We start from the raw sequence: 21,276 nt of genomic DNA, 5'->3' as shown, positions 1-21,276 counted from the left end.
GAAAGGGAAGGGGCACAGCTGTGAGGCAGAGGCAGAGAACCCCACCCAGGCCACCTCTGAAGCCCTGCTCTTTGAAAGGACGGCTTGTAGGCTCCTCCCTTTCACAAGGCTGAAGCTGCAAAGATCCCGGTAGTGCTGAGCCGTGTTCCCGCCAGGAGCCACTCACCTTGGAAGCCACTGCCCTGGACCCTGGCCTGTTCCCGGTATTGTCACCGCCGTGAGACCTGGGGCAGCCAGCCTGCTGGGGCCCCTCGGCTGCAGACACCCCATCGGGGCAGCATCCGTACCTAGAGAGCAGTACACACTCACTGCCAGTCCTACCCCGCCCTCCGTGGTCCCTGGTGCCTAAACTCCCAGGGCGGAAGAGGCTCTGAGGCCGCTTACTTAGGAGGCCGTCTGGGGAAAGACCTGACTGAGAGAGCCTGTTCCTGTGCCCCAGGCTCTGCTCACCCCCTGCTGCCACCCAGCAGCTGCCAGGGAAGGCAGCAGTAGCAAGCTGCAGCTTCAGCCTGGACAGTGCACCTCTGCCTGATGCATGGCGCATCCTATCCCAAACCCAGAAACGGGGATGCGGCTAAACCTGCACAAATGTCCGGCTCCCAGGAGCTCCCGGGAAATTGCAGTCCATCCTTGATCTCCCACAACCAGGGGTTTGTTTTTTTTTTTTTAAGATTTATTTGTTTTTTATGTATCCTTGCATGCCAGAAGAGGGCACCAGATCTCATTACAGATGGGTGTGAGTCACCATGTGGTCGCTGGGAATTGAACTCAGGACCTCTGGAAGAGCAGTCAGTGCTCTTAACCTCTGAGCCATCTCTCCAGGCCACAACCAGAGTTTTTGAAGCAAGGTGAAGGGAGGGAAGGCAGTCTCCCTCACAACCTCCCTCAGCAGGAGCCATGGTTCCTGGCTCTCAGAAGAGGAAGCCAAGAGCAGAGAAGTCACCCAGCAAACAGCCGGAAGTCACTGGCCCCAATGCCCAGACCCTTATCGCAGTCCCTCAGGGAGCCTGTGCAAGGCAGGGCTCGGAAGAACTACAGAGAAGACATTTGGCAGAGTGGGGTGACTCAGCCCCCCTCCCACAAGGCTGAAGGAATGTGTTGGTAGAAGACTTGAAATGTAGCCAGCTTCACACTGAGCTCCTGAGCCTGGCATGGACCTGAGAGCTGGAATCACCTTTCATGCCTGATCCAGGCCTCAGGCTACCTCTCCACAGGCTGGGCCCATGAGAAGCCCATCAGGAGGAAGAGAGATCCACCCACCCAAAATGGCACAGTCAGGGCACCTCAGGAATTCTAAACTGGGCAAGTCTGCCCTGGGCAGGGATGCCGGCCCCGCCCAGCGTTGCCCAGCCCGACCTTCGTCCTCTTGCCGGCTGAGGAAGAAGAGCGACCCAACCCACCTGCTCTGAAGACACAAGGCTCCAGCCAGGGGACAGCCTTGCCACTGTGGCCCAAGAGATGGGGTGTGGCCATCAGGGCAGCATCCGTGGGGGCTGTGTCTGCAGTCACGGGGTCCTGAGTTGGGTTTCAGGGGTGGCCGGTGTGGAGGGTGCTGCAGAATGGGGGCCCGGCCTGCAACCGACAGCTGGGGATCCTGGCCCTCTCTGGGGTTACTCTGGGCCCTGGGTCGCTCCTGGGCAGCCCACCGCTGGTCTCTAGCATCTAAACAGGAGGGAAAAAAAGATCACTGCGGTACACCCGCATGCCCCTCGCCCTCATCCCAAGTCTGCCTTCAAACCACCTTCCTAGGTCTCCCCTCCCTGTAGGCCACCACCAGGCCACCCAGACTCATAGATGACAGGGCCCTGGGGCAGGGACCCAGCTTCTCACCTGAGACTGGGGACACTTGAGGGCCTAAAGGCATCCTGGGGTGTAAGGGGCGGGTCCGTGAGTCCTGTATGCTAGGGACCTCTGTCGGAAACCAAGGGGTATGGAGCTCAGCCAGAGAAAAGCAATGCCCGAGATAAAGATCAACATCCCAACCCCGAGAACACCACCCCGCAGAGACTGTATTGGCCTTAGTCACAAGAATCCTCCTGCCTCAGCCTCTCAGGTGCAGGAATGATGGGTCTGTATCAACACAGCTGCCTCAGAGATTTCTTTTCACTTTTCTGCATGGCTGGATTTTTTTTTTTTAAAATCTTGTCCAACTTAGTAAAATTACCAAATCAGTGTCCAGTTAGACCAGGTGACTTGGGGGGCCATGACAGCTGAGCTGGTAGGGCACTTGCTTGGCATCAACCAGGCCCTGAGTTTGAGCCCCAACAGCCCCCCCAAAGAGAAAAAAATGGATTTTCATGGCATTTAGTAGTTAATAGTCTTAATAAAATTGCTAGATCTTTTTAATCATAAAATGTCAGAGAAACTGGTTTTTTTTTTAATGAAGAGGAAAAGAAACTAAGTAAGCAGGGTACCCCCAAAACAGTCGGCACTTCTTAATGGGAGGGGGGCTTTCCTGCTCGTCCACAATAAACTTAGTTTGACGGGTTAATTAAAATCAACAACTCAAGGCCACTACAGTGAGTGGCGGGTTAGCGGAGAAAGTGTGTGCACCACGCAGGTGTGAGGACTGGAGTCCCAGAACCACAAAAAGTGACCTCAGAGTTCCGGGCCAGCCAGGGCGACAGAGTGAGAATCAGCCTTAAAAAAGATAATTAAAATGTAATTGTGGGGAGGCTGGAAAGATCGCTGAGCAGTGAAGATCAGCAGCTGCTCTTCCATAGGACTCGAACCCGAGTTCGAGTCCCAGCCCCCACAATGGTGGCTCACAACCATTGGTGACTCCAGTTCCAGGGGATCCAATGCTTTCTGGCTCTGTAGGTGCCATGTGTACACAAGGCACGGAGATGTACATGGAAGCAAAATACCACACACATAAAATAAAAATTTAAATATAATTTTTTTTTTTTTTTTTTGGGTTTTTCGAGACAGGGTTTCTCTGGGTAGCTTTGCGCCTTTCCTGGAACTCGCTTGGTAGACCAGGCTGGCCTCAAACTCACAGAGATCCGCCTGGCTCTGCCTCCCGAGTGCTGGGATTAAAGGTGTGCGCCACCACCGCCCGGCCTTTAAATATAATTTTTAAGAGACATCTCTAGGTCTGGTATGGTGGTGCACACCTGTAATCCCAGCACTTGGGAGGTAGAGACAGAGTGATCAGGAGTTCAGGGTCATCCTTAGCTACATAATGAGTTTGAGGCCAGCCTAGGCTACATTATACCCTGTCTCAATAAACCAACAGTGATATTAATAAGGCATCACAGTGTCGCCCTTTTCCAGTGCCCCAGCAGCATCACATACACTAGGTACCACTGCCCTTTTAGCTCATGGCTTCCTGCCTTCTCCTTCCTGGGGTTCTTACATCTCGTCTGTACTTCAGACTGCCCCTGGGTGTGGGCCAAATCTGCCTCTCCCTTCCTTCAGAATCATGAATGGCTCAGCACCCCCAAGGACTCCCAAGCCTGCCACAGGGCGGACAGTCACCCTTGCTGCCCTTGTCCGGGACAGAGGAGCCACCTTTGCCCGGGGCCACACTGTAGCCACCACGCTGGTGCTCTGAACCAAGTCCGCCCTTCCCCTGAGACCCTGCCACCCACCTCCGCTGGAATCCTGCTGTGCCCAGCTGGAGGTGCCCATAGCTCAGAGTCCCCACAAACCAGCCCTTCAAGGACAAACCTACTGTTCTCAGTATCAGAGGCTACCCGCCCGGCCTCCCTCCCAGCCACGACCCGGACTTTCTCAAGTCCACACGCCAAGCCCCTCCCTCTGTAGTCTGCATGCCAGAGGAATGGGGGTGAAGGGGCGTGGGGGAGAGCACACAGGCGGGAGCAGTACGCTTTCCCTCTTCACTCAGCCGTGCAGCCAACAGTGAAGGACAGGCACTAGACACTGGGGTCCAGGTCCCGTGCTCGGTACACTGGGGGAGACAGAGAGAGGACCGGGAAGCCATGGACCTCGCCCTTGGGATGCTAAGAGCTAGCAGGTCTAAGAAGCCGTAGGGGACCGGCGCAGGGCAAGAAAACTAAGGTGAAGGTGACGTGGAGGACAACAGGCTGGGGGAGTCGGAGGCTCCCAGCGTGGTGTAGATGGATCTGGCAGCAGCAGAGGCGGAAGTGGCCAGAGATGAAGGAAAGCGGCCGGCCAGGGAAAGGCCCCAGGCAGGAGGTGCACACTAAACAGGCAGCCGGTGCGGGGGTGGGGTGGGGGGGTACACCCTCCCTGCCCTGTCCTCACCGTGAGGAGGATGGCAGGGCTGTCTGTTGCAGGGCTCCACCTCAGCGGGCTTGGATGACTGCAGGTCCCTGCAGTGACCGGGCGGCCCGATGGCGCAGGTGACGAGTCGCCTCCGAGTACCCACACCACAGCTCTTAGAGCACTGACGGCCCAGGGTGGGAGTGGAAAGAGAGAGAGAGAGAACCCTGAGGCCGGGCACACACCCCTGAAGAAGTGGGGGGCGGGCAGTGCTCTTCACAGGTGCGTTTGCAGAACCTTCCGGGACCCCAGGGACCAGGGTTGGACAGCAGGCATCGGGAGGGGGCGGGCACTTACCAGACTCCACGCGCCTACGTGCCAGGCCTGGCCCCGGAGCACAGGACAGGCCTCTTGCACACAGGGCTCAGTGAGGCTTGGCTGGTCCTTCAAGGAGCACGCTGTGACGTGGACCGGAGAGTCCTGATCCCCCCGGCAGGTGACGCTCCTCTTCCTGATGCCAGCCCCACAGGTAACGGAACACTGTAAGGACAGGCTATCAGCAGGAATGCCCCCCAGGGGAGCCCGACTAGCCTGGCTTAGAGGGCAGAGGGCACTCCGCTGCCCTTATCTCACTCCTCGGCCCAGAGAGGCCGAATCACTTGCTCTGAAGTCACACAGGCCTTTTCACACTCCTCACACGCCTTTATTGTGTTTTCATTTGTGTGTATCTGCGTGTCTCTCTGTGTGTACGACACTTGTGTGTGGGGGTGGGTGTGAGACCAGAAGAGGGAGTCAGATCCCCTGAAGCTGGAGTTATAGGCCGTTGTCCCAGGTCCCAGGTATCAAACTCAGGTCCTTCTGGAAGAGCAGCAAGCATAACTTAACCACTGGGCTGTCTCCGTAGCCTCCGTGCCCTGGATTTGCAACTTGGGAGCAGGAGGCAAGGCTTGCCTCACCCCCAGACACACCTAGCTCTGTCTTCTCACCAACACAAACCCTGTCCCATCCAGCCCTGGGATGCTCAAGTCGGGAGGACCCTGGACCAGAGTCTACAAGTTACATCGCATCCCAGCTTTGGCCACATCTTCCAAGATGACCAGCTAGGTCCCTTACCCTCTGAGGACCTTAGCTTCCTGCCGCAGCAGAAGACAAGCCATTCAGCCCAGACCTGCGGCTGCACCCAGGCCCAAACCACAGCTCCCAGTCCTGGGCAGGGCCTCCTCACCTCTCCCCAGGGCTCCACGCTCCAGGCCGCACAGCGTTGCTGGTTACAAGCCTGTGTGGTAGGAGGCTTCCCGGGTAGACCCGAACACTGGGTCTGCTCAGCAGCTTCCTGGCCGCCAGCCCCATCGGAGGAGACGCAATAGACGGAGCGAGACTGGAATCCACCCCCACAGGAGACTGAGCAGGGTGTCCACGGTCCTACCTTCCAGCTGACAAAAAAAAAAAAAAAAAAAGGAAACAGATAAGACTGGCGTAGGAGGAGGTCGCGGCTCCCCAACGCAGAGTACCCGGAGGGCCCACCCCGCCGCTCCCCAAGAACTCTGTGGAGACCACCAGCCAGGCCCTCCTAGGCATCCCCTATGGCTCAGCGGCCCCTGAAGGGTCTTTCTCACAGACAGCCTGACGGCTGCCCTCGGCTTTCATTTCTGTGCCCCGGCTCTCCCTTTCTCCTTCTCACGGGGTCCTGGCATCCCAGTCAGATGCCATCCCTTGCCCTCCTGTGTCGGGGCATCTCCAGAAAAGCTCTGCTCCCTGTATGTGGAGAAGCCCTGCCTGGCTGGGGGTACAAGGACCCAAGGAAAGGGAAGCCCCAAACACACCATGCAAAGCCAAGGCCCACCACCGTCTCACCGGGCCGGGAGGGCGAGGGTACCAACACCAGCCCTCGGGGAGGCCCCTGGCCCACCGATTACCTGTTCCCACACACATGCTGGGCCCCAGAATGGCGCCACGCTCCCGGCCGGTGCAGGAAAGAGATCCTTTGTGCACGAACAAAGCCATTTGCCAGAGTCTACTGGCCCTTTGGCCAGATTCCTGCCTCACCCCCAGGCCTCTGTTTGAGCCCCCTGTTGCCTCAGACAGGGACCCTGTGGCGCTGTCCCCTATCCTCCTGTTCCCAGTCTAGGCATCCTGATACTGTGAGGAGACCCATGAACGGAGAGAACTGTCCTGTGTCCCATGCTCAGGCCCAGTCCCTGCCTCCCACCTGATGTGCAGAGCCTTGCCCCCCAACCTCTTGGGCCTATGCCTGAAACAGTTTAGGGACTCCCCTCCCTCCCCACCCAAGTTCCTGGGCTCCACCATAGGTGGAAGGGGCCGGCAAGGCCTCACCGCTTGGTCTTGGGGCAGGGATGAAGATTGCAGGGCCGTCGGTGGGCTGGCCGAGGCTGGTGCCGGCACAGGTGGTCCGGGTAGGCCTCGTTGTCAATCGTGCAGAATACCAGGCGCGTCTGGTGACCTGTCGAGAGGAGAGCCACCCCGAGTTCGTGGCAGGCCGCCGGTGCTCTTCCAATGAACTCGCTAGTCAGGCACCCTTCCAGTCGGACTGGACGCACAGCTCACCCTGATGAAGTCCTTCTGTGACAGGAGCCACCACCACCACAACCAACTTACAGCAAAGGGAGGCTCCAAGACTCTTAGGTGTGAGTGACAGACCTTGGTCATGAGCTCCAGGCCCGGCCTCCGACCCCAGTGGGCAGCTCCTCCTAGGAGATCTCGCTTACCCTGGCAAGGGCCGCAACCCTTCCTGGGGATGGCTGACTTTTCCCATGCACGGAGGTATCCCTCCCCAGCAGTGCTGGGACAGGACTGTCACCTGCCAGCCCGAGTCATCTGTCCTCCCCCAGGCCCCAGTGCTCACCTCCACCACAGTCCACGCTGCAGTCGCTCCAGGACCCATGGCTCCAGCTGAAGCCTTGGCCGGGCTCGTTCAATGGCAGGTAGTACTCATAGTGCACGCCGGGGTTGGGTTCCTGGCTGATGAGCTGCCGAGAGTGTGTGTTCGCTGAAGCCCCTCCGCCTGGCCCATGGTCGTCTGGGCAGCCCGCCCGGACGTACAGGGTCACCTCCCTCGGTGGCCCACTCACCTCAATGACCAGGGGCTCCGAGGTGGGGCCCCGTGCCTGGAGCCGCTCAGGGGCCTGGTCCCCCTCCACACCCCTTTCATACTGTAGGACCGTGCTGGCCACTGGCAGAGCCTGGGCTGCCTCAATGGTCCAGCGCCCGTTGAGGTAGTACTCTCCGCCGACGCTCTTCACGGCTGCGGAGGAGGACGCAGCCTGTCAGGGGATGTGGGACACCCAGTTGCCTCTCTGAGCCCCAGGCTGCCCCCGCTCCAAACCATCTCTCACCCAGGAAATTCCTGCTGGCCGCAGCTTCCTCGATGCGAATACTGGTGGCCCCGGCAGGAATGATGAAGATTTGGTTGTAGCCTGATTGGGACAAGATTCGGGTGAGGAGGGGTGCTGGTTTGTTCCTGGAGGGACTTCTTGGGGAGAGTGCTTTGGGCAGAGGAACTAGCTTTACAAAGATGGGGTGGGGGTGGGAGTAGGCTCAAGGCCCTGACATCTCAGGAGGAAAAAAGAAACAGCCTGGGGACAAGGACAAGGCTCAAGGGCAGGCACCCAGTGTCGGTCGGCATCGTGAGATTAGACCCCACAAGTGGGTGAGGGTCCCAGCCAAGGTAGGCACATAGGGAGAGTCCTGTGAGGGGTGCAGCCTCTGCCTCGCAGTCACATGACCTGAGCCAGACCTACTACTGAGTGCCCTGAGGATCGCCTGGCCTCAAGCCTTGGTCAGAGAAGGTGACAGACAGGTAAGCCAAGGTGTGTGACCCCCACCTCTGCTGAGGTCGTTGGCATCAAAGGTTCCTGTGACAGGGTAGCAGGTTGAGCCATCCCCCCCACATTGCAGACATTTGTCCTCCTGCTTGGTCGAGTCCAGCTTGTGATCACAGCCAACAACCTGCAGGGAGGGATAGGGAAGTGACCGCAAGGTAAGAGATAAAAGGCGCAGACATAGTTCCAAACGCCCTGGGGAAGGACAGCGGGGACACAGGGACTGACATCCACTCGTCTATCTGCTCAGGCCCGTCCCCCAGCTCCGGCTAACCACTCCAGAGGTCACGGCTCTCCCTGTTTGGATGGAACTCCACAAACGTGGGTTTGGACATGCCAGAGGAACGTGGTCCCCTCCTTTCCTCAGAGAATGGTTCAGGTGAGCCCAGGCTAACAGGTCAGAGAGCTGGGACTCCTGAGAGCTGACAGGCAGGTGTGGTAGACAGGCTTGGGGCTGCCATCTTGGTGCAGGCTCACAAGAAGAGCCCTGCATGAGCCTGAAGCTGGCGCAGAGGAGAAGAAAGCAAGAGATAGAGGAATCTCTAGCATCTTTCCATCGCCTACAGCCACCCCTTCGCGTTTGGTTGGGGTCAGCTTCAGCCATGCAGAGGGTTTCTCTCGTGAGGTTAGTATTCTCCAGGGCAGAGTTGAGGGCGGTCAGAGAACATCTATAATGACTGCATTGCATTCTGGGAGCTAGCGACTTAAGCCACCAAGCCCCTGGCAGCCACTTGGTCCCGCTGCTGCTGGAAGACACCAGCCCTAATAATCCCCAGGCAGCTTGGAGGCCGGGCAGGGGCCTAACTCACTCTGCAGATGCCGTCCACACAGATGTCCCGTTTGCCGGGCTCGCAGGGTGTCCCGTCCACCACCGCCTCCCTGTGTTTGTAGTAGAAGTTCTCCCCCTTGGGAATGCAGTTCAGTTCACACTTGTTTGGGGCTGGGTGGGTAAAAGGAGAAAGCTGACATCTTGACACAAAAGCGTGGTTTGAGTGAAGAATGTCCCCCCATAGACTCCTGTATTTGAACACCTGGTCCCCGGAGAGCGGAGAGCGGTGTTGTTCAGGGAGGCTGTAAAACTTTGAGGAAGTACATCACTGGGGGGTGGGCTTTGAAAGCTGAGAGCCTGGCTGCACTTCCGGTTGGAGTTCTTTTTGTGCGTGGTTGAAATATGATCAACCAGATTCCCACTGCAGCCACCACCAGGCATCATGGACCCTCCCTCCGGAATCATAAGCCCAAATAAACTCCACCTCTCACAGGGTTTTACTGCAGCAAGGAAAAATAACTAACGCCTGATCATCCGATAGGGGCTGGGTGGGCAAGAGCAGAGCCAGCAGAGCGGGGTGGCGCGCTTACCCGCGTAGTAGGGCAGCCACCGGTAGCGCCGGCCCTGGAAGTCGGTGCCGTCGAACTCTGCGCACTGCTCAGCCCGGAAGTCCCGCGCGCCGTCTGGGCAGCTCTGCGTGGGAACGTGGGTGCCAGTGTGGGCACTGGGGAGGCTGCCATCCTGCCCTGTCCACCCTCAGTGTCCTGGAGCCCTGCGGTCCTGCACCTCTGTCTCATCCACCCACCCCCCATCCCAGGAGGGGCCACCAGCCCTCCCTGGGTGCCTGGCAGGTCCCTGGAGCAGGCTGAGGATGCGACTTGGAGGCGGGGCTGTGGGGAATGGGGCGGGGCCGTGGGGAGTGGGGCGGGGCCATGGGAAGTGGGGCGGGGCTGTGAGGAGTGGGGCGGGGCCATGGAAAGTGGGGGCGGTACCGTGAGGAGTGGGGCAGGGCCATGGGAAGTGGGGAGGGGCAGTGAGGAGTGGGGCGGGGCCATGGGAAGTGGGGCGGGGCCGTGGGAGTGGGGCGGGGCCATGAGGAGCAGGGGCCACGCAGGCTTTACCTCGGTGTGGCAGGTGCGGTGGCTGCGCGTGGGGCCCACGCAGCTGGTGCCTCCATCTCTCCTGCAGGGCGAGAACATCAGGAAACAGGGCACCTAGTAAATTCTAAAGTCGTCTGGGGGCGGGGTGTCCTCTGCACTTGACAAAGCAACTGAGGGCAAAGAAACCCCAGCAACTTGGAACTGCGGGCTGGCGTTCTTTGGTGGGGACGTGACAGCCAGCCCTAACCTGATGGCACTGTGTTTTTGCCTGCCCAGAAATGAACTGCTCTATCCCAGTCACTAGAGTGCTTAGACCTGAGTAATAATTTACACAGGTTCCCCTGTGATGACTAAAGAAACGTAATATGGAGCCAGGCATCCCTTAAGGGCCGTTGACCTCTTACTCTGGAATGCCTGGAGATCCTAGTGGCCTGCAGGTGAGATAAGAATAGGATCATGGGCTGGGAGGCATTAACAGCTGCCTTCGCTTCTGTAAAACCCACTATCACGAGTTGGAGAGATGGCTCAGAGGTTAAGAGCACTGACTGCTGCTCTTCCAGAGGTCCTGAGTTCAATTCCCAGCAACCACATGGTGGCTCACAACCACCTGTAAAGATATCTGGTGCCCTCTTCTGGTGTGTAGGCATACATGCAGGCAGAACAGTGTATACATAGTAAATAAACAAATCTTAAAAAAACAAAACCCTGCTATCTCTATGGGAAAGGGATGGAATGGTCTTTTTATTACTATATGTAGCAGGAAAGGAAATAAAACAATGTTCCTGCCCAGCTGTGGATTCCATGGCATGCGCATCTTTCTGATGTCCGCCTTAAAACCTCCACCTTAAGCCCCGCTCCCGCATGGCATGTTGTATTGACTCTAAGGCTGTCTGTCGCCCTTCTGCCAGGGGTAAGAATGAATTCATCCAATCTAAATTTGAATTGAGTCTAAGTCTTGGTTTCTCCCAGTGGACTCGAAAGCCACAACGCATTTTAACTCTGCAAACGAAGCCTCACCCCACTCCACGCCCATGCACCGGGGCCACAGGCTTAGCGCGGAGGAAGTAGACGGCCCAGCTCCTCTCAGTCAAGGCTGAGGGTTGGAATCCGAGGTGAGTACATGGGAAATCTGTTTTCCTATGCGCTCCATCACCCTTCCACGGTGAATCTATCCCATAATGACCCTGATGACTGGCTCCTACCCAGCAGGCAGCCATTCCTCACTTGCCCTCTTCTTTTAAGCGGCTGGCCGGTTCTAGACCTCCCCTCCCTACCTCTGGGAGTAGCAGGGTCGCTCCCGGAAGCTGATGCCTCCTCCACAGGTCCGGCTGCAGGGGCTCCACTCGCCCCAGGCGCCCCAGGTGTCACTCTGGCGCCTCACGTTTCGAGCCTGTGGAAGACATACTCAGGCTGTGACTCACATCACCCACCACCACCACCACCACCCACCCACACACACACCCTTGGGTCTTGAACCCGGAGCCCTGCAGAGATTCTCCCCGACCGATTCTAAGAGCCTGGGGACTTCCAGTACGGGCCGGTTTAGGACACAGAAGCGCAATCAGGTACTCCAAAAGGTTCATTGCAAACTTAACCCGCTGTCTTAAGGGCGTGCGAGAGCCAGCCTAGGTGTGACTGGGCTCAGCCCGCTGGGAAGAGCCTGCGGTTCCAGGGGCCCTGGAGGAGGGGCCCTGCAGCCAGTGTAGGCATTTGTGGGTCGACTCTAATGTGGAAGAAGGGACCCTGAAGAAAGAGGGGAAGGAATCTAGGCCGGGGGTACTTAGGTGCTTTGGGCATTACTCAGCTGTGGTCTACTCATCTAGCAAGGTAGCCTTGTGTTCTAGGGGTCCGCCTGACGCGGAGGGCGTGGCCGGGAAGAGGCTGTCTCCCCTGACTATGCTATGCTTGGCCTGGTGTCCCTTGAATGGAGCCTGTGGATCAGCAGACGCACCCTTGTCAAGAGAGACCTATGTGGGATGGGAGAGATCATGGCAGGTCCTCAGGTAGGTGGGCCTCTATCTATTCAGGAAATGTAACCATGACAGGACAGAACTTCAGTAGGATCCCCTGGAGAAAAGCCACCCCAGGCTAGTCTTACCTAGTCGTACCTCTTCTGCTCTGGATGTGAGCTCGCGTCCAGAAACTCTATACTTCTGGCCTATTAAACTAGAACTTAGTGTGGGTTTTTTTTTGGGGGGGGGGAACTACAGTATTCCGGTTAATCTGTGGCAGAGACTCCCAAGGGTACCCCATTATTATTTCCCCTGGCCCTTATAAGAGAATCTGAAAAGTTGGCTTCTCGCTCAGTACTCTTCTTAGTTTCCTGTAGCTTACTGGCCACATCCCTAAGTTCTCATCAATGACACATAAATACGAGTGTCGGGCAGCTGTCTCTGGTGCTCAGAGAGACCGTGTGAATGGGCATGGTCTTCCTCTTCCTCACACGCTCCCTTCTGCTGGAAAACCTGATGTAATGGCTAGAGCAGGAACAGCCTTTTAGACTGGCGAGTGACTTCCGAAGAAAGACCTCAAACGGTGAGGACTTCTCGAAATGAAACAGCCCTGAGCTTCTGACCCGAGTGTTTATGTGAGAGGTAGAGAGTTAGACCTCATCTGCCTTGCTGAAATGACACAGTGGAAATTCACTGTGGATGGGACACCTTGCAGCCAGCATCCCACGGCCACACGGTACACACATTCTCTCATCTCATCCGCACAGCCCAGCGGCTCCCAAGAAAAGTGACGCAGAGGGACAAGCCGAAAAGGGCGTGGCACCGTACACTACAGGCCTCAGCTCTCATCCTAGGGCTGTGCCCCTGCCTGCCTGGGGGAGCGGGCAGCCAAAGCAGACACTGGATCCCAAGGAGCCAGACAAGAGTGCAGAGAGGTCAACACGTCCATGGGCGGAGAGGGGGCTTTATTTTGAGGTAAAACCTTTAGGGAATACAACTCCCACTATTTAAAAAGAGATCACGTGTGAACAAAGGAAAACAAGGCCTTCCCCAGCGTGGAGCCTCTCACTTAGCCAGCCTGAGGTGAGCAGGGAAGTGTGCTGAGGTCTGACCCCAAGGATCTCGTTACCCCTGTTTTTATAGACCACGGTTTGGAAGCAGAGCGAACCACCCTAGACCTGTTAACCACACACAATGCCAAGCACAGGCCAGCCAGACCAAAGGTCTTGCCTCTCATTGTAAATCATTCCCCCCCGACTTCCAGTTCTAGCCAGAACAGAACCTCCAGGCTTTCCAAACCAGTGAACCAAAATGCTCAGGTATTCTGGCAACGGAACGTAAACTGGTTTTCGTCGGCTTGAGTTTCTGTTTTGAAGGGGAGAGCTACTCTTTGCGTGGTAGGTATTGGGGTAACTTTCCAATGGGCTGGGATTCCGGCCCCTGTGATCCAAGCCCTGCTGTCACGTGCTAAGTACTAGGGTGTGGTCCTTGGAGACCTGCTGCCCTCACGTGCCTGGTAGTGTTGACCCTTCCCAGGGTCTGTTTGGATGCTTGTCTAGTTCCCATGGTGCAAGAGCCCCCAGAAATCCAGCTCTCCTGGGTAGGGACACCTCACATGTCCACGGCAGCAGGGGATGCTCTGGCCATGGAGTCGTTCTAGGATGTCTGACAGGTAGGGAGTGGTCTGAACTCTCTAGAGACCACACTCCTGGCAGGGGCCTTTTACAGACACTCCTTGCTTCCTGCGACCAGCACCTGTAGGTAAAGCCTCCTGCCGGTGTGTGGGTAAACCCTGGTCTGTACCCACGCTCCCTGTATCTTTCCACACACACACATCAGGTCATGAGCAGCGTGAGTGAGCACAGTTTGTTCTCCATAATTATCCAAACCCCAAGCTGTGTGGTGGTATGAAGCCAGGAGCTGGTGTGGCCCAACCCTCTCTGGGCCTGTTCCCGCCTGTCCCAGACTGCTGCTCTCAGCACCCCACCCTTCTTCCAGCTCCAGCTCCAGCTCCCGGCTCAGGAGCCCCCTTTCCGGCCTGTTTCCAAGGGTGCCCCGCTGTGCACCAGAATGTGTGGGACGATGGGCCAGGTGGAGGGACTCACAGCCACACCTTTAATTATTCATCTGGTCATTCTGTCAAGCCGACTAGTCAGCCCTGACCGGGACCCTGGGGTGATCCGGACACCATGGTGGATCCTGCCACCATAGAGGGAGCTAAGCTATGGGCCTGGACCATACCTCTCTACCACACAGAAGACAGGGAAAGACCCCAACCTCATCTGGCTGGGCCTTTCGTGCTGGGGAGGAGGCAGAGGGCCACTCAGGTTCCCTACATGGAGGAAGGGACCTTGTAGGATCCAGTGTACTTTGTAATCATTGACTCATCTGTGTGACACCCTGTAGTGTGGTGTGGTGTGGACATAGATTCCTGGGATTTGGCCGGTCTATCTATGGCTTGGAGAACAGGCTGAAGTTAGCAGCTGTTATGGCATGGCTCTGGGATTTTACCCTGGGGTTCTGAGCAGTCATGGAAACCCCTCCACCCAGGCCTTCACCTTCGTGCAGCTAAGTCACCAGCATGTGCTGGAGAAGCTCAGAGCAGAATCTAGGGAGCAAGAGCTGGCCCAGGTAGCGTGTGAAAAGGAACTGAGGAAGGGGACTTCAGTCCACCAACTGCCTGGCAGGCCTGCGTGTCAGAGTATGAGCTTTTTGGGGGGCTGCCCAGTGCCTACCACTGACACCCACCCTTGCCCGCCTTCCCCACTCTCCACCCATATCACCACAGAGGCGGCACTACCCTGTTTCCTTCCCAAGGCAGCCATCCTAGCCCCTTCCTCTCTCATTTGGGTCTTCTTGGGGGGTGGGCAGGGCTCCGGTCTTCCTGGTGTAGATTTCAGGGTAGAATGGGACCTGGCTGCCTCTACGATGTCTGTTCTGCTCTGCACCCAGCTCTGCAGACCCTCTCTCCCCACCCCCTTAGGACTCCAAGAAGTCAAGTTCCTTAAGCTCCCTCATGAAGCAGCTTCCTGGTCACCACTCAGCTTCCAGAACCCACCCCTCTAGATTTCACTAACCTGATAGCCACAGACACCTGTAGTTCAAATTAACCTCAGATCAACATCAAAAGCTCCTGAGTTGTGCTAGCCACATTTCAAGTGCGCAATTAGACACACGGACCTCGTAGCTCCCGACTGAACCTCAGAGAGAGGGGGGGAACTGTAGTGGACGGCTGTTTGAGCCATGCCCTGAAGCCCTGGTAACAGTTACATCTGCCTATGGCCTTAAGGTACATGCCTCTGAGGTGTGGCTGTTGGGGGGGGGCACTTAACACCTGGGATGCAGATATGCAGCTGTCTCTTGGCTACCTCGTGGTTTGGATGCTGAGATCTTGGACCAAGCCATTCAGTGTGGGACAGAGTTCAGGACAATAAATCTCCCATGCTTGTGAGTTAACTCCCAAATAAATTCCTTGGATCATTAAGCTGATTGTGTGGGTTGCTAGCGATTTAATCACATTAGGGAACGTTCTAGCCATCTCCTTCGGGCAGGAGTTTGGCGGGCTGGTCTGAGCAGTGCACCTATGGGTCTTTTCTCTTTAGCAGGGAGGAGCCATGGTAAGTGTTTTGTGGCATCAGCCAGGGCCAGCGGACTGTACCCATTCTTGCCATGCCTGCAGATGGCTCCGCTGGGAAGCTAAGCACCCCAGGCGGACCTCCACAGTGCCCTGGCTTGTGAAGGAGCTGGAGAGTTCCACGTCCAGTCTTCCCGGCACTGCCCACCGCCTGCCCCTCCCCCGCCTCTCCCAAAGGAGCCTCCACTCACCCAAGACCCCGGAGTGGAGGCCAGCAGCAGGACCGTGACGAGGAACAGCTGCATCTCTGCCTGCAGGAGAAGCCAGGGGTTAGAGCCAGAGAGGCCACCACAGCTGCCCAAAGTGGTGGCTCCCGCTCTGTGGGTGGATGGGATGGTCCTCCCACAGAGACCGGGTCTGCTGGGGGCACCACAGTGCTCAGTAGACAAGTCCTGCAACTCACACAGGAAGGAAAGAAGGCTTGGTCGGCGGCAGGCAGAAGCCCAGGAAGAACTTGTTGTGGGATTCCAGAGGAGGGAGAGAATGGTTAAAAATACCGCTGTATTGTGGAAGAACTGAGTGAGTTGGGGATCAAAGTAACCAGACCTTTAAACTGAATAAGAAATTAAAAGGCCATTTTATCCCATTTAAAAACAACTAATAAAAATAGATTCGCTGTCAGTTTCCATCACCCCAAATAAGGGTGTGTAAGAATATATGTGTGCGCTTTCATGCGTGTATACAGGCGTGAGAAGACCGGAGGGTTGATTGAGGCTGTCTTCCTCAGCTGCTCTCCCGGGTATTCTTTGAGACAATGTCTCTCTTTGAACTCAGTTCAGCTTTTTCTGCTAGGCTGACTGGCCAATGGGCGGGAGGGATCCGCCTCTCCTCCCCTCCCCCTAGGGTTGAGGTTACAGAGCATGCTACAGCAGCAACTTTACCTGAGTTCTAGGAATCTGGATTCAGGTCTGCAAGCTTGCATAGCAAGCATTTCTTTTCACTGACAGGGCCATCCTCCCAGGCTCACCAGAAAATATACGGTGTGTGTGTGTGGGGGGGGGAATCGTGTGTGAGGATAGTTTAAAAATTCAATTGTGCCAGGCAGTGGTCTACAGAGCTAGTTCCAGGACAGCTAGGGCTATACAGAGTAACCCTGTCTGGAAAAGAACCAACCAAAATAATAATAATTCAATTGCTTATCCAGGTGTGGTGTAGAGTGTGTACCTTGTAGCCCCAACTACTGGGAGGCTGAGGTAGGAATACCACTAGAGTCCAGGAGTTCAAGGCCAGTTTAGGTAAAATTTGCATCTCGGCAAATTCAATTGCTTTTAAAATTTAAGTGCAGGTCTTGGGATGTAGCTGACACTTAACTATGCTGAGACTCTGATTCGGATCCCTAGCAACCCCCCCTCCATGTTCTCTTGTTCTCTCTCTTACACACACACACACACACACACACACACACACACACACACACACACACGTTCCTGTTTTAAACATCAGCCAATCCTTGTCTTGCACAGGAGAGCTTCCTTCCCAGTCTTCATAACGAGTGTGTGCACCCGCGAACTCAGAGTTGTGTGCAGGGTGTGCACTTGTGCATTCGTGGTAGTGGTATGAGCATCTGTGAACTAGGTGCGTGCGCAGTGCGGGGACCGCTTACGTGTGTGCACATGTCTCTGTATCAGAGACCCACGTAAGCAACGTGCAGTTCAGTACAGAACATTAAACAAGCGCTGACAGGTATGTTTAATATTAAAAATCTGTTATTCCGCCGGTGTTCTGAATTCTTTTAGAATAAAACGGCTTGCGGTCATTTTTATAGGGATGCAGTACAGCACACAAAAAGCCACGTTCAGCAGGTTTACCCCAGGACATGTATGGAAGTAAACCCCGGTTAATTTGGCACAAACAGCAAAGTCATTCAGTCATTCTTATCAGCAGAGATTCCTGGGTTTGAGTACACCTCCTGGGGGGGTCGAGCGCACAGAGGAGGGGATGTGGGTGCAGCTGTGATCAAGGGCTGGTGAGTGGGCGGGGAGGTGGGTGAGGCTTCCCTGTGGGACTAGCATGGCTGAGTTTGACTAGAGGGAGTTCCACTCAGCCCGTGACCGGTGCCTGATTCCAAAGTCCGGAGAGCTTAACAATTGTCCTGCTCTCAAATCAAAGCCACCCCTGCGTCCAGCAGGACGACTCTCCAAACCTGGCGTCCCCGCCCCGGGGTGGCGCTGTGTGCCCCCAGAGGCACTGAGAGGCGGATCCCTGGGGAGTGGGGGCCCTGGGTGCCTGGCAGGTGCTGGCTGTGGCTGGGCTCTCCGCCGCAGGTCCCCAGGGCGTGCGCTGGGTCTGCAGGCTTCCCCTGGACTGTGCATGGCGAGAGGGGGTATGCTGTTCCAGGACAGCGCGGGGAGGGGGGACCTGACCACCCGCAGAGCTGAGATCCTCCACCGTGGCCCCCTCGGCCAGCGCACAGCTGGAGACTTCCACACCACCGCGACCTACCGGAGCCAAGAGGGGCAGATGCCTAACAGATGCCCGGAGCATGCCCTGCCCAAGACACCCGCTTGCCTTCCTACCTGTCTCGTGGAGCCCGGGAGCCGCCTCCTCGGTGCCCGGACTGGGTCAACCTCTCCAGGACCGACGAAAGCCCGGGAAGGTTGGACTTTATCTCCCCGCTGCTGGCTGGTTTCCTCCCCGCCCCATCTTCCCCCACCCAGTCTGCTGACACCCACCTCCAATCCCTGAAGGAGCACAGTGCCCCTACCGAGAGGCCCCGGGTACCCAGGGTTGCCCCGTGCTTCCTCTTCTTGGGTTCCTGCCAAGGCTTTGCTTATTCTCAACTCTGTGGGCTCCGGGCCTTGGGTCTGTGCCAGCCACCTTTTCAGTCCCGCTTCCCCTTGCCCAAGCCCTCCAGGTCTTTGCCAAAACCCCTCCTTCACTACACCTACCCCATACTGACACACCTGGATGTTCAGCCGCCTTCTGAATTCTATACTTCAGCTACAAACAGTTCACACACACACACACACACACACACACACACACACACACACACAGCTAGCTTTCTCCATCACTTTGCATTTACAACTGCCCCCCACCCCCACCCCCACCAAACTTCTCCAGCTTCTACTCATTTCTTAAAACTCTCTCTATGCCAGGCATAGTGGCCTTTAATCCCAACACTTGAGAGGCAGAGGCAGGTGGATCTCCGTGAGTTCCGGGCCAGCCTGGTCTACAGAGTGAGATCCAGCACAGCCAGAGCTACACAGAGAAACCCTGTCTTGAAAACAAACAAAAAACGCCTCTTTACATACCACACTTGGAGACCTCCCTACCCACTCTTTTACTGAGCCTAGCTGCTGCTGTTTTGGTTTTTTTGTTTTAGGTGTTTGTTTGTTTTCTTTTTTGTTTGTTTTCTTTTGGTTTTTTGAGACAGGGTTTCACTGTGTAGCCCTGGCTGTCCTGGAACTCGCTCTGTAGACCAGGCTGGCCTTGAACTCAGAGATCTGCCTGCCTCTGCCTTTTGAGTGCTGGGATTAAGGGGGTGAGACACCGCCCAGCTGCTGCTGCAGTTCTAAGGAAGAATCACAGAGTGAGTTGAGGCTGGGTAAGGACTGAATATCCACTGTGGCTGCTGCCCTGGACACTAGGAAGCATCGCGGTAGAGGCTCTTAACCACATCCACTTATGGTGAATTTAATTCCCTTCCTGCTTCTTCTTCTCCCCCTCTCTCCCCGCAAAATAAAAAAAAAAAAAAATCAAGACATTCCTTTGCCAACCATTCCTTTTCTGAAAGCTTAAAAGAGTTTACTCATTCCTAGAAAAATGCCCTGGCCCTGTGGAGGGCACAGAGGCTGGGGCCCCCCTTGCTGAAGTGACCCTGACATGGTCATTTCATTGGGTTCAGACAGACGCAGATTGCAACAGGGGTCTCCATCTTCTTCAGCGCTGGGCCTGTGCTCAGACTGGACTAGTAAAGCCCAAAGCCTGGTTTCAGGGCCCCGGGAATTACTCGGATTTTTAGGCAAAGATAAAGTTTGGCAGCAAGGGCAGTGAGATCACTTAGAACCTCCCTAGGAAAGGAATCCTCATCCAAACCTTCAAACTGCACCACCAGCCCCCACCACACACATCAGCAGGGACCTCTCTGAACTTAGTCAAAAGTCCTTGCGGCGTGGGAAGGAAATGCTTCTCCTACTACTTACTGATGGCCGGAGCAGCTGAGGAGCCACCTGCCTACGGTTTGTTTTTTTCTGGCCACTTCTCAGATGCCTGGACTTGGGATTCTTTTGCTTTGTGTTAAGGCAGGATCTCATGAAGCCCAGGCGGGCCTCAATGTGTAGCTGAGGGATGATTCTGGTCCTCCTGAGTGCCAGGGTTACAGATCCCTGGCCCAGTTGGTGTAGTCCTGGACATCAAAGCCAGGGCTGCTTATTGGACAAGTGTTCTACCAACTGACCACACTCCAGTCCAGATCTGGACTGTGTGTGTGTGTGTGTGTGTGTGTGTGTGTGTGTGTGTGTGTGTGTGTGTGTGTGTGTTTTAACCATTTGTCTTGGGGCTGTTATTGCTGTGATGAAACACCATGACCAAAAGCAAGTCAGAGAGGAAAGGATTTGTTTGGCTTACAATTCCACATCACTCTTCAAAGAAGTCAGGACAGGATCTCAAACAGGGCAGGAACCTGGAAGCAGGAGCTGATGCAGAGGCCATGGAGGGGTGCTGCTTACTGGCTTGCTCTCTCTATGGCTTGCTCAGCCTGCTTTCTTATAGAACCCAGGACCAGCAGTCCAAGAGCGACACCACACAGAATGAGCTGCCTCCCAGCATCAATCACTAATTAAGAAAATGATAGGATGTTTCCTACTTTGAGCTGGGCATAATGACACATGCCTTTAATCCCAGCACTCGAGAGGCAGAGGCAGGTGGATCTTTGTGAGTTCAAGACCAGCCTGGTCTACAGAGTGAGTTCCAGAACAGCCAAGGCTACATGGAGAAACCTGTTTCAAAAAACAAAAGAAACAAAGAAAAAGAAAATGACCTATAGGCTTGCCTTATGGAGATATTTTCTCAACTGAGGTTCCCTCCTCTGATGACTCTAGCTTGTGTCAAGTTGACATAAAACTGGCCAGGACACCCCTGCAGGACATTTTTTATTTTTCACTAAGACTTTCCCAGAGGACATAACTAAGCTTGTCACCATCCCTACCCCCACAAAGGGTTAGTGCACTCACTGCTGTAAAGCAGATACAAACAGTTTCCAGGACTGGAACCAACCTTAACTGGCAAAGAACACTTTCTCTCTGAATTATCATAAAAATGTTTAAGTAAAAAAAGAAAGGAAAGGAGCAGAGGGGCAATGGTGGTTTCAGAATGAAAAGATCATTCACTGTCATGTCATACATTCAATCTTGGCTCTAGTAACAAAATGGAAACAGGATTACTATCATACAAAATGTTCACTACAGCACACTGTATGCACCTGTTCCAAGCCCACCCTCAGCCCCCAATGCTTCCAACTCAACTACTTCCCAGCCTGTTGGGCCTGTCGATGAAGGAGCGCGTAGATCTTCTCTTTGATCCAGTCTGTGTACCAACTGAGTAAACAAAGGCAGCTGAGAGCCCTGCCAGGCCGTCAATAAAACCAAACGGCTGAGTGACTCCGTGGGGAGGGGGTGCTGCTGGGACATCTTCGGATGTTCCTCATACAGTTTACCAACACCTTTCACACGTTCACTCCCAGACTGATAGTTAGTGGGAGTCCTGCCTTCTAGCCTCTCGGTAGGCTGTACCAACAAACTGGTGTGAGACATGGCACCAAACGCTTTCCTGCAGCTGACACTCCACACCCAGA

General features: G+C 55.6%; 1 protein-coding gene and 1 pseudogene across 3 annotated transcripts in view; both read right to left on the bottom strand.

Annotated features, from left to right (window-relative positions):
* Positions 1 to 18,110, bottom strand: part of Papln (papilin, proteoglycan like sulfated glycoprotein) — a 32,280-nt gene extending 14,170 nt beyond the window's left edge. Inside the window, exons 1-18 of one of the 3 annotated variants that reach the window (XM_076551017.1) lie at positions 17,999 to 18,110; positions 15,674 to 15,733; positions 11,171 to 11,286; positions 9,918 to 9,978; positions 9,387 to 9,489; positions 8,837 to 8,967; positions 8,031 to 8,154; positions 7,542 to 7,622; positions 7,278 to 7,450; positions 7,052 to 7,175; positions 6,523 to 6,649; positions 6,105 to 6,170; positions 5,414 to 5,621; positions 4,546 to 4,728; positions 4,231 to 4,372; positions 1,831 to 1,911; positions 1,401 to 1,662; positions 167 to 287 (exon numbers count right to left, since the gene is read on the bottom strand). In XM_076551017.1, coding sequence (XP_076407132.1) covers positions 167 to 287; positions 1,401 to 1,662; positions 1,831 to 1,911; positions 4,231 to 4,372; positions 4,546 to 4,728; positions 5,414 to 5,621; positions 6,105 to 6,170; positions 6,523 to 6,649; positions 7,052 to 7,175; positions 7,278 to 7,450; positions 7,542 to 7,622; positions 8,031 to 8,154; positions 8,837 to 8,967; positions 9,387 to 9,489; positions 9,918 to 9,978; positions 11,171 to 11,286; positions 15,674 to 15,727 — 2,157 coding nt within the window. In that variant the 5' untranslated portion in view covers positions 15,728 to 15,733; positions 17,999 to 18,110. Of the gene's footprint in view, positions 1 to 166; positions 288 to 1,400; positions 1,663 to 1,830; positions 1,912 to 4,230; positions 4,373 to 4,545; positions 4,729 to 5,413; positions 5,622 to 6,104; positions 6,171 to 6,522; positions 6,650 to 7,051; positions 7,176 to 7,277; positions 7,451 to 7,541; positions 7,623 to 8,030; positions 8,155 to 8,836; positions 8,968 to 9,386; positions 9,490 to 9,917; positions 9,979 to 11,170; positions 11,287 to 15,673; positions 15,734 to 15,885; positions 16,235 to 17,998 lie in introns of those variants that run through there. The other 2 variants (XM_076551018.1, XM_006973067.4) reach the window with 2 other exon arrangements.
* A 2,454-nt stretch (positions 18,111 to 20,564) lies between these two features.
* LOC121822237 (enhancer of rudimentary homolog pseudogene) lies at positions 20,565 to 21,235 on the bottom strand (annotated as a pseudogene).
* Between the last annotated feature and the right edge of the window lie 41 nt (positions 21,236 to 21,276).

Source organism: Peromyscus maniculatus, chromosome 14, assembly GCF_049852395.1.
Source record: "Peromyscus maniculatus bairdii isolate BWxNUB_F1_BW_parent chromosome 14, HU_Pman_BW_mat_3.1, whole genome shotgun sequence".
Classification (NCBI taxonomy): Eukaryota; Metazoa; Chordata; class Mammalia; order Rodentia; family Cricetidae; genus Peromyscus; species Peromyscus maniculatus.
This window is presented reverse-complemented; position numbering and strand designations above follow the sequence as displayed.